At 42.3% G+C, this 22,486-nt stretch overlaps 1 protein-coding gene across 8 annotated transcripts; it reads right to left on the reverse strand.

Moving 5' to 3' along the window:
* Positions 1-3,238: 3,238 nt before the first annotated feature.
* Positions 3,239-22,446, reverse strand: LOC143185386 (serine/threonine-protein kinase MARK2). 8 transcript variants are annotated; one of them, XM_076388333.1, is made up of 17 exons: positions 21,758-22,446; positions 21,135-21,444; positions 17,676-17,891; positions 17,214-17,592; positions 16,908-17,128; positions 16,723-16,822; positions 16,194-16,289; positions 15,960-16,072; positions 15,644-15,872; positions 15,132-15,326; positions 14,343-14,526; positions 12,936-13,103; positions 11,381-11,501; positions 11,118-11,206; positions 4,767-4,808; positions 3,618-3,729; positions 3,239-3,461 (listed from the first exon to the last, which is right to left on the reverse strand). In XM_076388333.1, the coding sequence occupies exons 1-17, from the start codon at positions 22,444-22,446 to the stop codon at positions 3,243-3,245; spliced, it is 3,483 nt and encodes a 1,160-aa protein (XP_076244448.1). In that variant the 3' UTR covers positions 3,239-3,242. The 8 variants fall into 8 exon arrangements, with proteins under 8 accessions (XP_076244448.1, XP_076244446.1, XP_076244451.1 ...); XM_076388331.1 differs by having other exon boundaries at positions 14,343-14,544; XM_076388336.1 differs by lacking the exon at positions 16,194-16,289 and having other exon boundaries at positions 14,343-14,544.
* Positions 22,447-22,486: the final 40 nt, after the last annotated feature.

A 22,486-nucleotide genomic window follows, 5' to 3' on the forward strand; every position in this document is an offset into this window, starting at 1 on the left:
AATCACAAAAATGATCTGTCGACGCGGTTGCGACCAAAGCATCCATTCGCTGTATCGAATTCCTTATGCCATCCGTTCAGCTTTGGGTTTCCTCGAATAGTCGAGTATCTTTTGAGTTGTGGTACCCTTCCCGCGAAGGATCGATAGTCAATTCTTTTTTACATTTATTCGACAAAGCAAGCGAGCGAGCGAACGATGGGTGTATTTGTATATGTATATATCGTTACAGTATTGAATTGTTTTTTCTCGCATATTTGTGTCGTATGAGGATATACCATTTACGCTATTGAAGGGCCTTACATTCTGTAACATTAATTCATAACCGCTATCGTAAAGATTAATTTGTCTACCGTGTCGTGTTCGTTTGCGTTTCATACGAGGACCGCGCTCGGAATTGTACAATGGTTTTGCATTGATTAGCGCGATCGCCCAGTCATCCATACACTCTCGTATTAAACGCTCTAGTGTATTTTTCTTTTTTCGTTTTGTTTCATTTTTCCATTTTTCCATTTTATAGAAAGAAATGAACAAAAGAGGAGTTTTCGTGTCCTACTCCGAAACGGATTAGTCTTTCATCGCGTACTGTCTTCGTTCGACGTTGAAAGATTTGCATCGAAAACGATATGAACTGGCTGGTTGACGATCCAACGAAAGGGAAACTGTTGACTATCATTTTCGGCAGCGAAAAAGGTTCGTCAGGTAATGCCAGAAGTCTACGTAGATTTCGAATTTTGTCGTCGATCTGCGTATCCCTGTTGGCTACGTGCCAATTTCTCGTCGTGGATCGAAAACTTCTTTTTCGTTACTCTTCTTCTCGCGCAAGAAGTTCGATACGAATCGTTTACGGTACTTACAATTAGTTGCTATCAGTCGTTTGTCGATTTAAAAGAAGCACGCACCAGAGGAGCATGTGTAGAGATCAACCGTTCCAGTTGGGTTTTAGAAGGTTTTTGCTCGGTGTTCACCGTGTGTATATGCATGTATGTATGTGTGTGACCGTGTGTACGTGAGCGCGCGCGTGTGTTACGCGTGTGTTACGCGTGTGTTACGCGTGTTAGAAACGTGAAAAAATCATTCGAGTTTTGTATTTATTTAAATAAATTAGTCATTGCCTATTAGTACTGTACTCGATTAATCTTAGGCAAATATAAAAAGTTCGCGATACTCGAATCCCGAGATTGCATTCTTTCCTGCGTTTCTGGTCTCCTTTTGCTTCTCCGTTTTCTTTCCCTATCCTACTTCTTCCTTCTCGTCTTTCCGCATATAGTTTCTTATTTATGTTCTTGACGTGAGGCTTTATTCGTTTGGTTAATTTAGTACCTTTGTATATTATATTATTTATATACACCAAGTCTCTAGATCGCCTCTACATTTACAATAATTCCTAATTTAATTTCATTCAACCGCGAATACATCTGCGAATAAAAGGTTAAATAGCGTAATAGTGTATAGCCAATTACAATACTTAAATATAATCTTTCTTATACGGTATCATTCGCAGAAAGAACAGATCTCATAATCGACGATAAACGTGCGCGCGTGCATATTTGTTTGCTAGGTATATATCCCGGAATTCTCTCAGAGCGAAGTACTTGCATCTCAACTCGCTTCATCTACGAGTTCGAATCACTCGACCTGGATCAATTCTATAGTTTGTTAATTAATAGCTCCTCTTCCACTTTGTCTTCTTCTTTTTTCATTTAACACTGCGTTGTGATATTACATGTATACTATGAATAAAAATAGAAATAAAAATAATAATAATATAATAATAATAATAATCATTACGCGTTAATTAATCGGCTATCGTCTGTAGAGTGCTGCATAGTTCTAAACTTATGATATAAAAAAGTAAAGTATCGTAGAAATATTCGCAAAAAGTAAATGGTTCGGCGCGAGCGTGCCAGTACGTTTTCGCGCTGCGCTTCAAGCGGTCGAATTCCTATCAACATTCAATGAATGACAAAAGGTAGTATGTGAAGTGATTTCTTGATACGAGTACAATTCTATGCATTCTTTTACAAGTTTCTCGAGAAACTGATCGGTTATTTACAAACGGATCGCTCGTTTTCTTCAATTTCCCTTACACGCGCGTGAAAGGTACTTCTAAAAAAACAGAAAGAAAGAACAATTTCGCGAAAAGAAAGGCTCTCGACGTCGTAGCTGTTCTGTATGTATGCATGTTGTATGTATGTAATGTATGCATGTTTCGTATGTATGTGTATATAATGGTATGTAGTATGTATATGCATATAGTATAACACGCGTTCATCGAACGTCTTTAACTTTCCGAGGTACAACCGAGGTACAGTACGCTTTTTCTCTCCCCTTCTCCTACTTTTCCTTATATCCCACCGTTCCCCATCTTCTCCTCTAAGGAAAACGTGTATTTTATTAATAATGCTTCATTAGGCACAGTTGAAATACAATAGAGTACTCCCGCTGGATATCTTTGAGTGTCCCAGTGTTTAGCGAGAAGAAGGGAAAAAAATTCGGGACAAAATTAGAAATGAGCGGTGAAACGTGCAAAATACAAACGGATCGCCTTCAGTTATGTACACCGAGAGAGTTTCTCCGAATAGATAATACTGTAAACGCTTCCTATCACGGCGCTTGAAGTTTGGAACGATCGTCTCGGTAGAATTCGGAAAGTATAGCGAACGATGAGCGTGATTCGATCTATAAGCGTAACTCGGACACTTTCACTCGATCGTCGCGTTCGATGCCGATTTCACGCGCACGCCCGGTCAATTAGCCGATTCGTTTCTCTTCCTCGTTCTTTCCCTTTCTTCTCCCTTCTTCACCTTCCCTCCCACCGTCTGTTTCGCTCCTTCGTCCCTGTTCTCTCGCGCAGAGACGATTCGAAAAACCGACCTCTAGTTCCATTTTGGCACTCGGGAGTATTCGAAATATTGCGTTCAGCCGTCGCGGATCACAGTATTCCAGGTATTCGAGAAGAACTGGCTGGCTGAGACCTCGGTTAAGATTCGGTTCGGCTGAGGTTTCTGATCATCGTTCAGCTAGGACAACTGCTTAAGGTAGCCGCTGAGCGAGCCGCTGAGCGAGCCGCTGAGCGAACCGATGTCGTCGGTGTGGTTCTCAGTTAGGGCTGGGGCTGGAATCGAAGTTGGAATCCAAGTGTCAGCAAAAGGAAGGAAGAATAAACGTGGTCGATGGCCGTGGGGGGCTCGTGGGATCGATCACGGATTGGTGCGGGTGGCTATGGAGCCAGTTGTCGGCAGTCACAGCTTGAGTTCGTTCGCTATCTTACTGGCAATATTTTTGAAACCGATCGACGTGCCCGAGATGCGCTTGAAGCGAACGCCGTTCAGAGAGAGTCGTGGCAGTTTACAAACTTCGATTTCCCACTGCACTTTGCTGTCTGTCGCCGAGTCGCCGTACGCACACAGCAACAGGAACCTTTCGCGCTGTTCGTACTGACACTTATTGGCGTCCAATACCTGAAGCGATCGACAAACTGTTAATAAACAATCCTTTCCCATCGGTTTACATAATTTCATATATCTTGTCCAAAGCTATTCCCCCTAGGGGTTCGACTCTTCCTAGAAAGGAGAAACCGACATAGGAGAAGCTTTACGACGTTCCAGTGGCAATACCTTTCGTATTTCGGACATGATCTCGTTCGGATCTCGACTACTGGTCGTTTTCATACTCCAAGTGAAACGCAGGCTTCGTGGTTTAACCTGCTCATCGTTAGTGGTTGCTCCGCTGTAACAAAACAACGTTTTAAAACCGTTCCAGTTTCGCGACTAAACGGCAAACGCATGCCAAAACACATATTCTTTTCAACATCTCGCGTGTCTCAACGATTCTATCGTGCCGACCAGTTTCTTCGCAATCGCGCAAACCTCTGTCGCGATGCGAAGATCCCGTCTTCTCCGTCGCTCAGGCCTGTCAATATCTAGCGACGAAAGTCTGAGTTAACCGTGCAATAAGATTCTGTAAGCCATCGATCGTTCAATATTTCTCAGACTCGCAACATAAAACGTAAAACATTACCGTGATTATCACATTCGTGCACGCATGCAATGTTTGTCGCATACACATTGACAAATTTACAAGTTTCTCTTTGAAACGTCTAGTGACACGCTGTGTCACAGAGGCGCGCGAAGGATTTCGAGTCTTCTACTAGTGCTCTTCGTGTTATCGTGCCGGATATGCGATCAACTTACTCGCGAGTATATCCTTTCGAAATTCTTTAAAACTTTCTTTCTTTATTTTACGAGTGACGCGTGTGGTTCTTCAATGGTAGGTGTATAAACTGTTTCGAAAGCAATAGCAAAAGCAGAAAAAGAGGAGAGAAACAGTGAAAGAGCATGAAGCATGTCAAAAGCACCTGCTTTCTACGATCAATCGCACGAATAGATCACAGGATTGCTCTATGACTCTATGAAATCTTCGAACGCTTGGACTAGCCAAGTAATAAAACCTTGTTCTAAGAGATATCACAAGGTTTTCTGCAATTCTGAGTTGACGTTCATCAAAGTACCAAACCTTTCGATTCGCGGTAAACGACTACTTCGTACTCTGAGTCGCACGAAGTGCTGTGCAAGTACGTATGAAGTCATAAGGATTAAAGAAATTAAACAAGTTTCAAGCAAAAAGAGGAAGTTAAGCAAGTGTAAACGAATCGAACAGATAAAAAAGCAAAGAAATATAAGAAAAGAAAAGAAAAGAAAAGAAAAGAAAAGAAATGAAATAAAGAAGTAAGGGTGGTCGTGGTATGATGGTATGCAGCAACGTACCTCACTACTGGGTGCTTGGGGGGTACGGATGGGTCCATGGGGCTGAAATAACAAAACAAAGGCAGTTGCTAACAAACACTAAATATGATAAATCGTTAAATCAACAAATTCAGTTTATATGTATAACCACCACCATTCTATCACCACCGCACAACTATCGCCAGACACTGAGAGTCTCGATACAACCGAAAGTGTTGTATGGACCTCTTAATGATAAATGGACGAGGCACGATAGTTTTTATGTTTTGTTAAAATTAGTATTTCTGTTACTGTTACAGTTTCAGCGATTTTTTCTTTACTTCAGAAATGATGGAAAAGTATTTTAATAGTTGCTATGAAAATAAACGTCCGTGGAATCTTGCTTGTTATTCGAAACGAGTCAATTCTTCGTACGTAATATTTTCGTGAAAGTCGTAAGCACAACGAAGGCACAGAACGATTTGCATTTTCGCGCGAACAAAAGATTCCTTTTTAGCAGAGGAGTCGGAAATAAATTGATACAACACATATACAAGACAGTTTCAGTATGTTTATTAATAAGAAATAATTATTGCTTCTTAAAATTATTTTAAATAATATCTCTATCCTGTTTTTACGAGCTATTTACTGCCCTCCATTTTCGAAAGATCTAAGGCAGACACTTGTAAGCCAGGTTCGTCGAATAATCAGCTTCGACCGAAATAATGATTGAAAAAAGAACAGAAAAAGAAGGAACAAAAAGAAAATGAAAAAAGAAAAAATCATTAAAACGATCCGCTAGACGTTTGGACGGGTACAGAGTTGGAGTGCAGCAAAGAGCGTAAACCATTTACAGATGTGCTATATTTCCATGTATCTTGCGTATAAACGTTACCGTGCTCTTTTTCTTTCCCTTTATACGCGTCATAACGTATAAAACGGTCTAGTTCTTCGAGTGCTTTCATATTTTTCCCTATTTCTTACTGACGTGCATGCTTATAATATCTTTGTTCGTCGGATGGCCTCAGGAACGCGCTATCGATTTTATCTTCCTTAATTTCCGTTTCCGCGCTACAATACTCTATAATAAGTTTTTTACGCATTCAATTTCGCGAGCACGGTAGGGACAGATTAATCCTTTCTGCGCCTGATAAGGTGAAATGTACATACGAACGTCTATATCTGATTGAAACGTATTGGCAAACCGATTACAAAGAATATTCGAACATCGACTATCATGATTAACGTACAAATCAAGTAAGAAACTGGAAAGACAATCGTAGATCGTCGGTGAACAACGATCACGATTGCTTCATGCTTTCGGAGGATGGGATCGCCCAAAAAACGCTAAAATTACACGTAAAGCATATTTGTATCGCCATGCAATTATTGAAGTAGAAGTAAAACATAAGTACAAACTTCTCCCGATCCGTGAAAGTAAACGATCTAAATAAGATCTTAGTTGCTAATGTAACTCAAGGCCACGCTTTCTTTCGTTTCCTCTCTCTTCGTTCATTCACTCCCTCACTCGTACGCACATTCGCAGCTTCGTTCATTCTTGTTTCCTTCACGGGTTACAGAACGCGTTACAAAATTTTCATTGTTTCTTGTCTTCTTTCTCTTATCGTTTTTATAAATAATAACACGATAATTGTCATTGGTTACGTATATGCTCTACGCGTGATCTGAAAATACTAGTGCATCTGTTTCCTGTTCTTTTTCCTTCTTTTAGCAAAATACGTGTCAAAATGTACAATATTAGAAGGAGAGATACACGCAGTTTAGGTAACGGGGTAATCTCCGGTTTACGCAAATTTCAAAATCCTTCGGACACGATGAATTTCGTCTACTAATTGCGTACGAATTTCTACATTATATATTTCTATCGATTAATTAATACAATATGAATCGAGTTACAATAATTAATATACAAAAGAAACGAGTAACCAATTGTTAATGGCCTGTCTCTGCTGAATGTTTGCTCTTGTTCGCGCGTTACATTTCGCTTCGATATAAGTTTCTATAGGATATATATCACGCGTCAACGTAATGAACAAAAAGCGGATGGTGTCGTAATTGTAACTAGTTGTAGCTGCAATTGAATAGCGCGCTTTGTTTAGTCCGTTAGTTAATTTAGAGACGTGATCAATTTTTAAGCATTAATGTACCGTTTGGTCATACAAATAAGGATGGAAAGACCTCGTCGTTCCTCTTTTCTTAGTGAATAAAAGCAAACAATGAAAAGTAAATAGGAAATGCATAATTACGGTGATTTGCTATTTATACGTGCAACCTGAATAGCGTATAAAAACATTTATTTGATGGTTGGTAAATTATCTTGATTCGATGGAAGCGTTAAAAGGCATGCGAAGAGAAGAAACTGGAGTGGAATGCCTTTAACTATTTTACTGTTTCTCTATTGCGATTCAGCCTTGGAAAACCAAAACGTATTGTACTCGTTGAATTGCACCAAATAAATTGTACAAAAATATATAATTGGAATCGTGTACATTAATGGTAAATATGAGGGAACCAAGGAAACCGATATAAAAAAAGGGGGAAGAAAGGGAGAGAGAAAGAGAGAAAAACATCGCGAAACCGTGCGCTACACGGTAAGATAAGGTAAGTCCGATATCGATTCTTTGAAGGTCCACCCGTCGCCGATTTTTCGCGCGCTCAACTATTCCTCGACATATTTTAGCGTACAAAATATAGTTTATTTTCATCATGTTACGAAACTGTACAAAATACTTTACGAATGAAAATACTGTAGTTATATATCGGGAGTAATATATTTACATAAATTACACGCATCATATGTATATCGCGATATACACGTATATCCATATAAAGAAATGCACTCTAGATCGGACGAAAGAATCGATATAAGAATCGTTTTGCGAACAATCATTTTTACCGTATACAAACGAATTCATGTTCAATGTAAACTTGGTATCAAGCCACACACAAATTCTACGTTTCTTCTTCGGTGTGAGGAATTTATGTTGGATACCAATAAGAAAAAGAAATAAAAAATAAAAAATACTCGAAGATCGTTTCGAACTTCTTAGTTTATCTGAATGGAGGAAGAAAAATGCAGCTACGACGTTCTTAAATCGAACGATGAAAACTTCGCTCATGGAATATAGAACAGATCCATGATGTAAATCTTACACGTAATTGCTACCCAACATATTTTCCCGCGATCACATTTTACACTGCGGTACAAGGAGATAACGTTTTTCGACCATTTCATTATAATCCTAGATAAGAGCGTTAACAAACAAACAGAGAGAGTGAGAGAGAAAAAAAAATAGATTAAAGGAATACGGTATATAGGAAGTCACGCTTGGCCACTCAATCGGATTTAAACTATTTTGCCAGGAAAGTGGCTATATATTGCCGTTACTCGATATTCAGCATGCGGCTCGCTCTCATTTCGGCTCGAGGGAAACAAGGCGAGACTTCATCCTTCACTTAGAAAACCTGTCAATGTACGAATAGTTCATATGTATTTCATTGTCTTCATGAAATCGATCGTGTAACGTTTTATTAGTACAATTATACCACTTCCCCCCTATGCAACGTGCACGTGTTCGTCAGTTTTCCCTTCTCACGTACACACTGGATAGTCGTTGCGACTCAAAAACGTCGAAATTCGACTACTGGATTGCCTTTGCTCGTTACGGTCCATCGGGGAGAGTACGAACAACGACAACGAGTTTTCACGAGTTACGAGGCTTCAGAGAATCGAACTAACCAAATGTTCTTCAATGACTGTTATCACGAAAACGACGAACTTTACCGAGGCAAATGATTCTGCGACGTTACGATCAATCTACTGGGTATCTACTTTCGTATAGTCGCTTTTGCATTCTAGAACCGTGTTACGCGACGCACAGAATTTTATACAGTACTGATTCTATGAACACTTCGAGTTTTTAGAATCTGTCTACCGATCTCGGTTAAGCGTTCAGTCTATGAGCCTTTATCTGGGCAGTACTGTAAAAGTCCATTGAGCATTCAGATGCATCGCAACATAGTTCCTAAGGCTCCTTCACATTATTCGAATACCTTGAATTCCAGCAGCTTGAATGCAAGTGACTCGACTAATCTGAAGGAGCCTTTAAGCCGCAAATTCTCGCGATTCTACCCGAAATCTTTACTTAGCTATCTTTTCGCACTAGATCGACAAACGGTCAGCACACGCGTGTTTTATTGCTCTAATGGGGCAGAAGGAAGGAGTGAAAGAACGTGTCATGACGATTATGAATACGAATACGTATAAAAATAGAAAGAAGATTGGGTATAGGACTCCGGACGAGCGGCATCAGAGTGCACGTTTGCTATAATTGGCAGGCTGAGTTAGGAAAGGCACAAATTCGAGTGGTATATCTAAGTGGATAAGGCGCCTTCCTGCATCGTAGCGTAGCGTCAGGAAGACATTCGTATTCTCGAATCGTTGCGATCGAATCGTACACGCCTCAGTGTGCGCGATGTACGTTCGTTTTCAAGATACTCTGTCGAATGCAACAAAGTCCTTTCGAAAGAAGAGAGGTTCCTCGATTCTGAATCTTGGCGATACGCAGACACCACAGAATAACGGAGGCAATGGTCACCTCGAGTCGCTACAGTTTTCTTTAGTCTCGAACGCGTCCGGATATCCGTGGAGCGTAGGCCAGTAACGAGCGCAATGTTTGCCATTGTTCCAGGTCGATCGCAAATGCGTTAGGCGCTGCGAGCATGCCGCGTTTGTCTGTCTCTATGGCCATTTTGCTTGTCGATACTTGAACGAAGCCAAACTTAATCGGTTCATGTCCTGTAGCATACAATACACACACCGGTATAAATTAATCCGTAATTATCAAGAATTAAGCGATGCACCAATGGCTATGCTCTGTGTCGACAACTGGGCGAACTTTTTGCCTCTGACCTGTCCTCTAGCGACGATGAGTACAGTGACCATATCGTGAAAGTTACAACGTGTCAATGGCGAAGAGTGGTGGGTTACTCTCGTTATTCTGTGGCATTGCGTGTCCTCGGTTCCAACTATTTACTGTTTTTTTTTTACCCCGGCTTTTCTTGCTCTCTACGCGTCTGATCTCAACACGCATCGTCATGTTTATCCAAATACTGTATGCGACAAGATCATCAAAGTCCCATATATATGTATATATATATAATATATATATATATAAGGTAGATAATAAATCAAGGATATGCCTCGCTACAGTCATGTCAAAAAGGGATGCACAATGAGTATGCGAGGTGGCTCGAACTCAGCCAAGCAGTATATCACTTTCGTCGATGAATTCGAAGATTGGACTCTCTTTTTCGGCGAAATGGACACGGTATGGACGAAGCTTAATGGTGCCCGTGGATATTTCGACTCTTCTTCGAGATCGAATCGTACCTATTCCTGCGAGACAGAGGCCAGAACACTCTCTCTATGAAAAAGTCAACTAAAGGGTGCTAAGAAATCTTTCGGGTAAAACGTTTATCGGACAGGGAAGAAAGGGGAAGAAGATGGTAACGAGCGAGCGAACGCGTTTCGCTTCAGGATCATAATAGCGCATGAAAATAAATCAAACTACGAAATGTATCATGGGCAAGCTACGTGTTTCGTGGCTTTCACTGATAATGGTCGCTGCTGGCTCATCGGATCGTCTGCCGATCGTATCGTACAATTCTAATACATATGTATACATGTGTGTAAAAAAATATCATACGATATAAGACGTGTATATCGTATCGGTATTCAGTTCTCAGAATTACATAGTCATTGTGCATCCTTAAAACAGAAATGTCACATCACATGCAAACGATAGGTTCGATTGGTTTAAACTATATTCCAGCATGAGTATAAACACAGTCCAAGATCGTTCGTTCTATCGGGGCGATAGCTACGCATGCATCGGGAGCCCACTGCAAAAGCTGCCGTGTCGTATGCTTTAGTTCCCTCTCAATAGCTCGGGCAATCAATTAGGAGACACAGTCGACCAACCCAATTGATCTGCCGCGCAGAAAATTCAAGTGAAACAAAATTGCCGGAGATTTTCGACTCGTTTCGTCGTTGACGCGATTGTCACCTGAAAATTTGGCACTTCTTGCGATACTCTTTTGCTCGATCCCCCGGAAAAACGTCTTTATCAAATCGTCCAATTCATTTACGTACTAAGAATCGCTCGATTTTCACGCGGAACAATTAGCGCGCCGCGCCGTTTACCAAAATCGAATCAACTTGATCGAAGTTTAATCGTACATCTAAGATGTATATTTTAATTGCGAACGAACGGTGGTACTTTACAGTGGTACGTGTATACTAGCATGCTGTCAAATATCGGAAATGTCTATTTTATAGCACAATATGGACGTCGAGTCGACAGAACTTACCGTTTGGAGAACCTCGAGGATAATTTTGAGAAAAAGGACGGTCTCGCTAGCGGGCTAATCGCATTCGTGTCCTGTGTGTGAGTGTGACCCTAAAATATTCATTAAAAATAATTGTTTATAGTAATCTAGTTAAAAAAAAGTCACATAATAGTTGTGACAATTAATGCTAGTAATTACACTCGTTGGAAGAAATCGATAGCCTTCAACCAATGGATTATAATATATTATCTTTATACTGAATTGAAGTATTTAAATATACGAACCTGAGTATGATTTCGCTGTGCTCTATTCTGGCCAGAATGGAACGTACTACGACTTGGAACATTTCGAGGAAATGCTGCTGTTGTAGGTGTTGCCAGTCTATTGCTTGGAGAAACACCCAAGCTAAGTAGAAAGGGTTTTTTTATTACATTAATATTGTTCATTGTAGAGGCTATGTATAATATGTATTCATATACGTAATAATTGCTTTGTTCGTGTTGATTCTTTACTAGAAATTTGTGCGTTTAATAGAACCTTTAGTTTCCGTTTGGCATAGCTTTCGCTACGAAAGAAGCAAGAGACAAGATGCAAAAAAGTAGATATATATATTATATACACAACAGAAAACAATAAAATATAGATTCTCAAATTTTAGCGCGACGTCCTTAAAGGGACAGTTTCAAGAGTATGCAAAGCGATGTCTCTACGTTTTGCAGAACACAAGCTTCAGTACAGTTTGGGCTAAGAAAGCAAAACTCTAAAGAAATTAGTTTTACGCTAGTGGAAGTTACACGATGATCGCGTAATAACGTACTGAAACAGTTTACTTGTTTGCACATGCGACGATAGAACATACCAGTTAATGTTAATTAGAGTTAATTAAAGTTAGTCTGTTTCATTGTTACGCGATGAAGTGCGGAGAAGGCGAAAATGGTTAACTTGACAGCGAATGTATCGATGCGTGAGATGATGGTAAAACTTCGTTTGACAGTTTCTCTAATGTTACTTTAAGTGTAATTATTTTAAGTGTACAAATGGAAACATGAAACTGTACAAGTTGTATCTTAATGTACAGAGCTCCTATTAGGATACGATACGTTAGAATTGTAATTTTATATACATAGGTATATCTATAAAAATGTCGCTCTAAACTCTAAAGAGATTCACTACAAGATATGTACATGCAAGTTACTGCATCAACGATGACGTTAGGTTGTTCTACGTATAATGTTCTGCAGTTTGATTGTTAATTCAGGGACAACTTCGACCGAGAATGTTTAACTGCGCCCGCGTTTGCGTAGGGATGTACGAGAAACGAGATATTGAAAAATGTAAATGTGACCAAAGCCGATGATCAGAATAGAGAACTAATGAAGTAGTCATGCATAGAAAGAAAAATGAAACAAAATAAGTGGAATAAATGACCAGAAACTGTCCTAGAGCACCTACGAGGACAATACTTCGCAACGAAGACGTCTTGGAAGCACCGTTGAATTGCACAACGGCCTCGTCGTAACACTGTTCGACGCGCATACCAAATGGCAAAGTTCTAAAAGTTACCCTAAGAGAGTTAGTGGCCCAAGAAAGAAGTAAATAAATGAATGAAAAAAAAAAAATAAATGTATCCGAATATCTCTCGCAGTACAGGGTGTACTCCAATAGTCTAGCGTGGAATTTGGAAAAGTGGATGCATCGTTTCCATGTCGGACGATGTATAAATTGAAATCGAGACGACGTGAAAGTAACGGGTGACGCGACAGATTGCACGTTAGACTTTTGGGACATCTAGCACAGGAATGTATATAGGTCGGTTGATAAGGCATCGGGGACCTGTACCTCTGTCTAAGAGGGTCAGCAGTTGCGAGTAAGGAGTTGTGGGCGTTGCGTGGTTGAGGGTCCAGTAGTGAATGGTCGCTGGGGGGTACGCCACTCGAGGAACGGTGACCTGCGCTGATGCTCGCAGACTTGGTGTGACCCCGCGTTGGTCTAGTGCCCTCGCCCAGGCTGTGCACAAAACTAATCAACAAACTGCCCGGCCCTACTTTGCTACTTTTCTGTTTATATAAACGGACGGGTTAAAAATGTACTGTCCCTTGGTGAACTTTCACCGGTACGAACACCATGTTAACTTGGCAGAAGAAGCCTTGTAAAGCTTCTTCGATGTCTTGACTATAAACGACATCGACGAACTATGTTAGAAATCGATCGGTGATTGGTACAGACGATCGACTCATGCCCACAAGGAAGGGACCGATACTCGATCGACATTCTGCACGTTCAACCAACTATACGGTGCTCGAATGAGGGGTATTTACCGAAAAATATACCGAGCGAAACACACAATCTTCGTTGAAGATTGATAGGATATGGGCTATGTTATGGGGATACTAAGAGGGAACGGACCTAAGTTAAGAGAACAGTGGTTTGTGTTACAAATAATTATAGTGTGTGGGGATTCTATAGTACTAGGAATAGAATGTGGACACAGAGATGTAAGAATGAGATTTGTGTGATGAAATTAAGGCTTTTCTCTATACTCTCAGCCGCGCACGCATTGACTCGTCCATTCGAACACATATTCATATGCGCAATTGTAAATCTCAATGTATGTCTGTAAAAACAGAGTGGAGACATGTGAATGTAAATGTAGCTCGGTATAATTTTTAGCAAGCATCTGTATGTATACATGTTTAATTAGACTATTTGTTCGGTCAACATCTGTCAAGCCATAAAGAAAGTGGTCTGCAATGAACGATTTGCAGGCAGCAGCCAACATGCTAGAGCAACGCAACAAACAAATAAACTCCCTGAGGCTTAATGACAGATTCTTGTTATTGTCCGATTCTTTGTAAAAGTTTCATTTAAATTGGTTTAGTATACTTAACACACGAAAATCAGTCGCCTATGGTTAGTTGGTACGATTGAAAATGTTTAGTCAACAAAAAACTGCAAAATATCCAATTACGAATCGAACTTTTGTTCATGTGCGTTCAGAAATGTACAACAAAATTTACCATCGTAAACACTGGATCATTTTTGCGAGCACATTGTCATATTTATCGTGACTCGAGCATTGGTTCGATGGGATGCTGTAAAAAAGTATTCGCACTTGATCGTATTGATCCAGTGTCTACCTGTAATCTGTAGAAAGACATAGCCTACTTTGTGTGACTATATTTTTACGTTGAAATTGTTTGCATCGATTTATATGGAGAGAATCTATTGAAATGGATGTCACTATACCTGGTTGCGTCGTTGGTTCTTTCGGTAGACGAAGAGGACGTTTTTGCTTGATCGTAGGAGATGGTACTACGCCGACCAACAGAACCAGGGGCAGGTGAGGTGAGAGGCCGACCTCCACCTACCCCTGCATTCATCGTGTTGCTCTTGCCTGCCCATGCCCTATCACAGGCACTTGTACCCACGCCTAGAATGAACATTGTCACTGCAAGCCTCATTAGATATAGTTCAACACAAAACAAAGCAGCGTACTTTAAATTATAACAGGCATTGCAACGAATATCAGAAAGGACTAGACACTTGGGATTATACAACGTCTCATCTGCTTCGACCTAAGAAGAGGGTCAAGCCTTTTGATATGTCAACGAACTAAAAAGATACAATAACTTCAACAGAATAAAACAAATTTTCTACAAAAGGATTGCAGAGGCAGATACGACGCTGAAATTACGCACATGTACAAGAACAATCTGTAACCCTATATTAAAGACGTATGGTATGGTGTCATCGTCGGGCACGTTAAGATGCTTTGCGATAACACCACCGTATAATTCTATGATTAGCAATGCATACCCGAACTTTCGAATTAAGACACAATTATAACGCGACACAAAAAGGAACAAATGTAAATGATGAATTAAATAAACCTTGGACTAGGAAAGGGATTGTAGCAACCTTATCCAAAGCGGGTATGTACTTTCGTTAAAGCTTTAAAAATGTAACATTGCAAACGACTATATAAGGACCTTGAAATTATAATAAAAATGATTACGAGACAACAACAAAACTCACTGGTATTTAATTGGCTATTCCTTTGGGCTGAGGGTCGACTCGCCGATACACGAGCACTGTTCTCCTTGATCGTGGCTGCATCTACAGTATTTTGTCGTTTAAAATTACTACCACCGCCACTTCCAGTTACTGTTCCGCCGGTTGTAGCGGTTGAATGATTATGGTTCGTCGCGTTTCCTGGGCTGGGTGCGCCTCCTAATGCAGTAAATGGGTTATTTGCCAAGCAAGAGTTACAAACACTTACTTAACTTTTACATCGTTTACTCTAGGAATATCGATTATCGATGGAGCTCTCTCACTGAAACGCAGACATTTCGACCGATCGACGCGCAACTTTCGTTACAACGAAACACGATTCACGTAGCCGTTCTCCTCTTCTATTTCTCACCTAAACGTCTGCTTCTTTCTTTCGTTTAACTTTCGCGCGTCAACTCGATATTGCTATCCAACGATCAATTGAAACGTTAGCTCGTAGGAGAGTGAAGGCTAAGGAAGTGACGTCATTCACTTACGAATTGTATCATGACCGGACGAAACACGTCTACTGGGTTTTGGATTGCTGGCGGAAATACTTCTGTGAACACCTCTGTGCGATGGACTCTGCACGGCACCACCCGTTCCTCCTCCGCTTCCTCCGCCTCCTCCCCCTCCGCCGCCGCCGCTTCCACCACCTGAACCAGCTTGCGGTGGAATGTTGCGCAGAGACAATGAACTGCCTGATCGCGAACCATCCGATTCAGGCTACGAAACGAAACACTATTATTCACAGTCAGATGATTTTACTTTGCGTTCCGATCGAAATCGTTAATGCTCGATCGTTTTACTCACATCGGTCGTTTTCCTTCCTAAGAGTAAGTACGTGGCGAACACGTCATCGTACTTGGTCTGTTCCAACGAATCTTCTATTTCGCTTCTCGTGAACCCCATACTAGCCAGGGCCTCTAAAACATACAAGCGTAGCGGCATAGTCATAACCATTAAGGAGACTTGAAAGAACACAAAACGATCGATTCAACGACACTGCTGATACTGATAGATACATTGACTGATGATCCCTCCCACCTTTTCTACGATCCGCCCTCCCGTTACTGATGGAAATTTCACGACCACGAAGGTATGGAAGCAAAGAAAAACGGTCAAAAGAAGCTCGGTGAGTTGCTGTGCAAAGAAAAATGCGTAAGCAGACATCTCTTCTTAATTATCGTATAGTATTATCTTGTCTAAGACTAATTTTCTACTAATCTAACACTACTAATCTTCTCATCAAATCATTTATCAAACCTATACTTTAGGAGACCCCGCCTGAGATGTCGACACGTTCATGCAGGTGTACTGCATCACGATTCTCGATTCTGAGTTCGAGAATTGTTCAGCTACGATCATTTCCGATTACAATTTGAATTTATAATTTACATATACCTCAAGGAATGTACATTAAATAAATGTTAAATGTTCAGTGTTTCAATTTTACTGTGACTAACACTCTACAAGCCGATTTCAGTTCCTTCGAAATGATCGTAAACGATGCAGTAGTACATTTAGCAGAACAAACGATAAATAGTAAGTGTTATGTACATACTGGCAGACTCACCTATCCTCTTGTGGTCTTTATAATCAGGCTCAGGTTCTAAGTACGGTTTCAATTCGTCATCGTCGTATCCCATATTCATCCATTTATCTTTCATTATAGTCTGGAAATATAAGAAAAAAGAGGAAGAATATCGTTAGAAGCGTAGATATAAATGGTTGCATAACAAAGTCTCGCCAGATACGTACCTCTAGAGAGGCTCGTTTCGCCGGGTTGAGCACCAGAAACTTTTTCAATAAGTGTTCACAGTCGGTCGACATGTAAAAGGGGATTCGGTACTTTCCTCGTAATACCCTTTCTCTCAATTCCCTTAGCGTCGAACCATCAAAGGGCAGTGAGCCAGATACTAAAGTATATAATATTACTCCCAACGACCAAACGTCTACCTCGGGTCCGTCGTACTTTTTACCTGTTAACGATAAACGAAGCATCGTTAATGTTATTTCTTTTTTATTTGTCAGATCAATTAATGGGAAGTTTTTACGTGTATGTACCCTGAAAAAGTTCGGGTGCTGCGTAAGGTGGCGATCCACAAAAAGTGTCCAACTTGTTGCCTGGCGTAAATTCATTGCTGAAACCAAAATCGGCGATTTTGATATTCATTTCGCTGTCGAGCAGCAAATTTTCAGCCTTTAAATCCCTGTGAATAATCTTCTTCTGATGGCAGTATTGCACTGCAGACACGATCTGCCTAAACTTTGCTCTAGCTTCTTTCTCCTTCATTCGACCGTGGAGAACCAAGTAGTCGAAAACTTCGCCGCCACTAGCATACTCCATTACCAGGTACAATGTCTTTTCAGTCTCGATCACTTGGAAAAGCTTCACTATGTTCGGATGATCGAGCATTTTCATTATCCTTACTTCTCGGAACAACTGCAAAATAAACGTTTCATTCGACATTCAGTCTCTTCTCTCGCTATACAATTTTCTCGTCCTTTAATGTACAGGATGCTTACCTTTTGAAGGCTATTGGGATTCAGCTGAGTCTTGTCGATTATTTTAATAGCCACTTCCTTCCCGGTGGGTAAATGCTTGGCAAGTTTTACCTTGGCAAAGTTACCTTTGCCAATCGTTTTGAGTAATTTGTACTTGCCGATGTGGGGCTCCTCCGATGTCCGACTTCTCGAGGAGAACCGACCACCGCTACTCGACACTCCCACGCCATCCCCTGTCTGTAATAGCAAAATAAATGATCAAACTCTTAACGATATGTAAGCCACATACTATCTGCAAACGTTACTGTTACGTTAGAAAATCGTTTTCCTCGAACTTAGTTCTGTAATCGCGATTTGATTAGCTTCAACTATTCCGCCACGAAATTCAACGATTATTTCTCACGACGAGCAGTACTCGTTTATATACAATCGCGACTGTCAATCGACTGTGACTGAAGGCTGCTTAGGTGTGTACGATTTTACGACCACACGTCACTGAATTTATCTATGCATCTCGCGACCGCACTTGACATTTCCAGGGACAACACGATCGTCAATGGAATTAATTAAACCTCGTTAAAATTTACTAGATATAGATTGTTTTGAACGAACTGCGGCAACTACTTAATAGCAATCAATACAATTACTCAATATCCAGCCAAGTTCTAAGATTAAAAACCTGAGATAAATGAGACAACATTTAGAACAGGCACTGGTCAGTTGGATTAATTGTTTATGGTTCAATTACCCTCGTGTGGACACGAGTGACCATCTTGCAAGAGGAGGCCGCAGCAACTTTCGAGGCCGCCAGCTTGATCAATTGTTTCGATGTCCCGAAAAACAGAAAAATGAACGTGGGATCGGCGTTGAACACGTATCACTTTCTGTCGTGAAGCATTTGCGAGTGATACGCAATGTGGTCACAACACACCTCCTTCTTTTCCTTCTCCTCCTCCTTCTCTAAATAATACTACTACGGTCTTCGTTTGAACGAAAGTAAGCAGATATTTCGAGGCTACGAAGAAAACGTCCGATCGACAATGCCGACCAAAGGGAAATCTGTCGCATGTCTTTCGTTCGTTCTGGCCATTTTTGGGTTCGCGATACGTTCGGAATTCCAACGCGTCCCGACACTGCATCCATCTAAAATTACGAGGGTCGCTACAGGTATTTACAGTCCTTTCGTATCAAGATTCGTAACGATATCGATGGAAAATAAATGAATTTTTGGTCCTTCACGAGGGATAACCAGCTACGATCTGCATAATCAGGTACACGGGTTCTTTTGGTCGATCGTTCCTCCACAATACAGCGTTTATTATTCCGTAGCTTCGTGTTCGCCCATCTCAGCGATGCGGCCGAATCACAGAGCAAACGATGCACGAGCGAGCCAGCGATTACTTAAAACATAGCGTGCTCCTGAGACGACGAGAGAGTGACGTTGACTCGCAACGAAAGTGACAAGAAAAGAGGATTCAAAGAGAAGCAGCCGGCAAGCCTAGAACTGCGATCATCAAAAATAAAATGCGACGCCCTCTTCGGTTCACAGCGATTCCACGATTACCGAGGAGCTCCTTCTCCTTCCTCTTCTCTTTCCAATGAAACCGGAGATATCGAAAATAAAATCGTGGAGGCTATCGTTCACTATGCATCACTGACCACTGTTCGCCGCGGTCATATCGACGGCTGACTGGGCAGCGAAAGTACTTGCTGTTTACAGTATCTCTCGAAACTCGTGGTAAATCGAGAAAAGCGGCATCGCGAGAATCGCGAGAATCGCCCGGGTGCGTCTCGATCCCGAAGCCCGAGGACGTTTGTCGATTCACCGAAGAAACGAGAAGCAATTGGTCGTTCGACAGGCGCGGCACAGATTCTCACAGACTTCAGGCTCGTTGCGCTGGAACCTCACTGAATCTCACTGAATTCTGATCGCGGACGTCGATCGAAAGCAGTTTTCGGCTGTTGCTCTTGGAAGCGTTAAAGCGAACGATTTCTGCGGCGATTCGAGGAGGCTCCGAGGGGCTCGAAGAAACCGATCGAGGATCGAAATCTTGGCTTCGGAGGTGTGCCGCAGGTGTATCTGACGTCACTGATCACGGGCGGTCTTCGTCTGTGGGTTAGGTTGACCGAGGGCCGAGCGGAGCGCATCCTCGTCGTCTAGCTTGCGAGCGTAGGAGGATTCGAAGCGATTCGCATGCGACCCGGTTCGATTCGAGTAGAAACTGTACGAACTCGGCGAGTCTGGTCGTCGTCGCGGTCGTCCGACGACGACCGTCTACGACCGTCTACGACCGTCTACGACCGTCTACGACCGTCTACGCGACTAACTTCTCCGTTATCCTCGACGAGTCGAGCGAATCGAGAGTCGCCCAGAGAGGAGTTCACAACCGAGGGATGCGAAAGGAGAATCAATACGCTGTGCCACCACCCCCTGGCTGTTCCAAGCATGGAACCGAACCACCACCCTTTCGCCTCCGACGACGACGACGACGGTGGTCGACGCATGCGCCTATGCCGAAACTAAGTGCCATCGCCATCACCGCCACCGCGATTTCCACGGCACATCACCCTCATACCCTCGCCCTTATTCTCCCCCTGTATCCATCCGGAGAGATGCCCTGTCTATCCCGTCTGTCCCATTCGATCGAAACAGAGTTTTCGCCCAGTCAGCTGATCGCACCGAATCACCGACATTCGCTCTCCAATCGCCACACATTTCGATTTCTCTCCTAGCAAACTCTTTATAACCACCCTCTCGGCTGTTATGTTCTAAATAGATACCGAAGAGCAATCGAGTTCGAAAGATCGGGTCAAATGTCGATTCGTGAACAGGTATGGAACGTATGCACTTTGTATTCGCCGATAGAATCAAGGTCTGGAAATATGGAAGAGTTGAAATCTAAAAAGTCAAACACACTGGTGTTGCAGAAAAACCTTCTTCGTGTTTGGGAACACGAATTCGGCCTTGAATTCGGTATGCAGCGCGTGCAATCTGTTCGCTAGGAAAAAAAATGCAGCGTTCGAGGAGAAAGGTTTGGAGCGTGTAACGCGGAGGCGGTTAATCGGCTTTGACAGGTCTCACGATCGTTAGGCGATACGTTATACGCGTAGTCGACGAGGCAGGGAAGTGATCCGCATCATTTTAGCTCGAACGGATGAGCCTTAGACTGCGAGTCGAACGCGTAGATGCGTTCACACTGCACTCTGTGCGCTCCACTACTCATCGGGGGTCTGTAGGATGAACCTACGCTTGTAGAGAATCGAGAAGAAACATTGAAATTTTCTTTAAACTGGATGAAAGAAAAATCGCGATCGACGAAGAGTGATAGTCAGAAAAGAGATTAAAAGGATATTAATCCAGTTTTTCCCCGCCCGAAATCTCTGCTCCCTGCTCCCTTTCCTCCGCCAATACTTAGCTGGTTAAAAAGTGCCCAGAAAAACGTAGGTCTATTTAATTGTCATCCGTCAAACAATATCTACCTCCTTTTCGTTCTGACCACCCTTTTGTATGATGTCCAATGGCTGTCTGTGCGCACCGCTAACCACATTGTTTTGCTGTTGTTGCTGATGCTGCTGCTGTTGATGACGCTGGTCTTTCTTAGGGACGACGGAACGGCTGACTACACGCGATTGCTGTGCCTTTGCGTGCGCTCGGAGGGACATTTCCGCTTCTTGTCCTCGCCTCGTGTCCGAGGCTGTTCTCGAGAGTTTCGAGGCGGGCTTCTTCACTGTGATCCCAGCGTTTCCCGTCGAGTTCCTCGTCGCGTCTCCTCGATGCAACGGAGAGGCCCTTTTCGTTTTAAGTCACCATCAACATTTTTCCCCGTTTCTTACTTTAACGCGAGGCTGAAGCTACGTCTTGGTTCGCGAGACAACGTGTAGAGAAGGGGACGTGAGCAAAACTAAAAGTACTTCCGAGTTGGATAGAGTAAACAAACGTAATGGCTCAAGAAGGTATTAAAAAAAGAAGAAAAGAAAAAAATTAAAGAAAAAAAAAAGAAAAAGAAAAAAGAGACAAAAAACATTGGAAATGTATTGGGAAGAAATTTCGCGAGTGTACGTAGCGGAGATGTTTCGTATGATCACAGGAGAAAAAGCTTTACCCCTCAGCCTCGTCATCCGTGACATTTTGAAGCAGATCCTCATGTTCCCTGTATCGAAGCTGAATTTTTGGCTCGAAATCTGAGCTCGTCTCCAACTGACGCGTTCTGGCTGCTAAAGTGTCCATTTCGATGGCCTTGACCTGCAGCTCCAATCGCTGGAGCATGTCCGTGCTCTCGACGATCGAGCCTTGCTGTTGCTTTAGGATCAAATCGAGACTAATCGGAATCTTCGAGTCGTCGACATGCTCGTGCCGTGGCATGGGGATAGGCTGAACAATCTTTGAGTTTTTGAAGGCCTTCAGCTTCTCCTCCAAGCTCGGGTCTATGGCAATGCTCGGTGGCAGAGCCTTCTTGGCAAGTTGTGGGGTCGTTTTAACGTTGCCAGGGCTCATGGTGTTCTCGGTCTTCTTCGAAGGAGGACTCGCTGCATTCCTCTTTTCCACGACTTGCAAACCACTATCACCTTCCACCAACTCCCACTGTTTCAAGTTGTCCATCACGGCGTGAGTAGCCGCGAACCTTCCGCTCGCCTTTGGACTGGTCGTTTCCTTGGTTTGTCGAGGCGTAATCTGACGCCGGGTATCCGTGGTCGTCGCAGCAGTCGAGATGAAGGCCTTGCGACCGATGGGCGATCTAATCGAGCTTCTGCTTAGCTGCGTCCGAGAGAACGAGCTCTCCCGATCGTCCATGACCGAGAAAATATCGCGCGCTAGGCGCGCTTGCGTTTGC

Source organism: Calliopsis andreniformis, chromosome 12 (genome assembly GCF_051401765.1).
Source record: "Calliopsis andreniformis isolate RMS-2024a chromosome 12, iyCalAndr_principal, whole genome shotgun sequence".
NCBI classification, from domain to species: Eukaryota; Metazoa; Arthropoda; class Insecta; order Hymenoptera; family Andrenidae; genus Calliopsis; species Calliopsis andreniformis.

Coding starts and splice junctions, on each gene's coding strand:
- LOC143185386 (XM_076388331.1), bottom strand. CDS start 22,446: ATGGACGATCGGGAGAGCTCGTTCTCTCGGACGCAGCTAAGCAGAAGC. Junction 15,327..15,643: donor GTCCGGTCATGATACAATTC/GTAAGTGAATGA, acceptor TTACTGCATTAG/GAGGCGCACCCAGCCCAGGA. Junction 11,207..11,380: donor CACAGCGAAATCATACTCAG/GTTCGTATATTT, acceptor TGAATATTTTAG/GGTCACACTCACACACAGGA.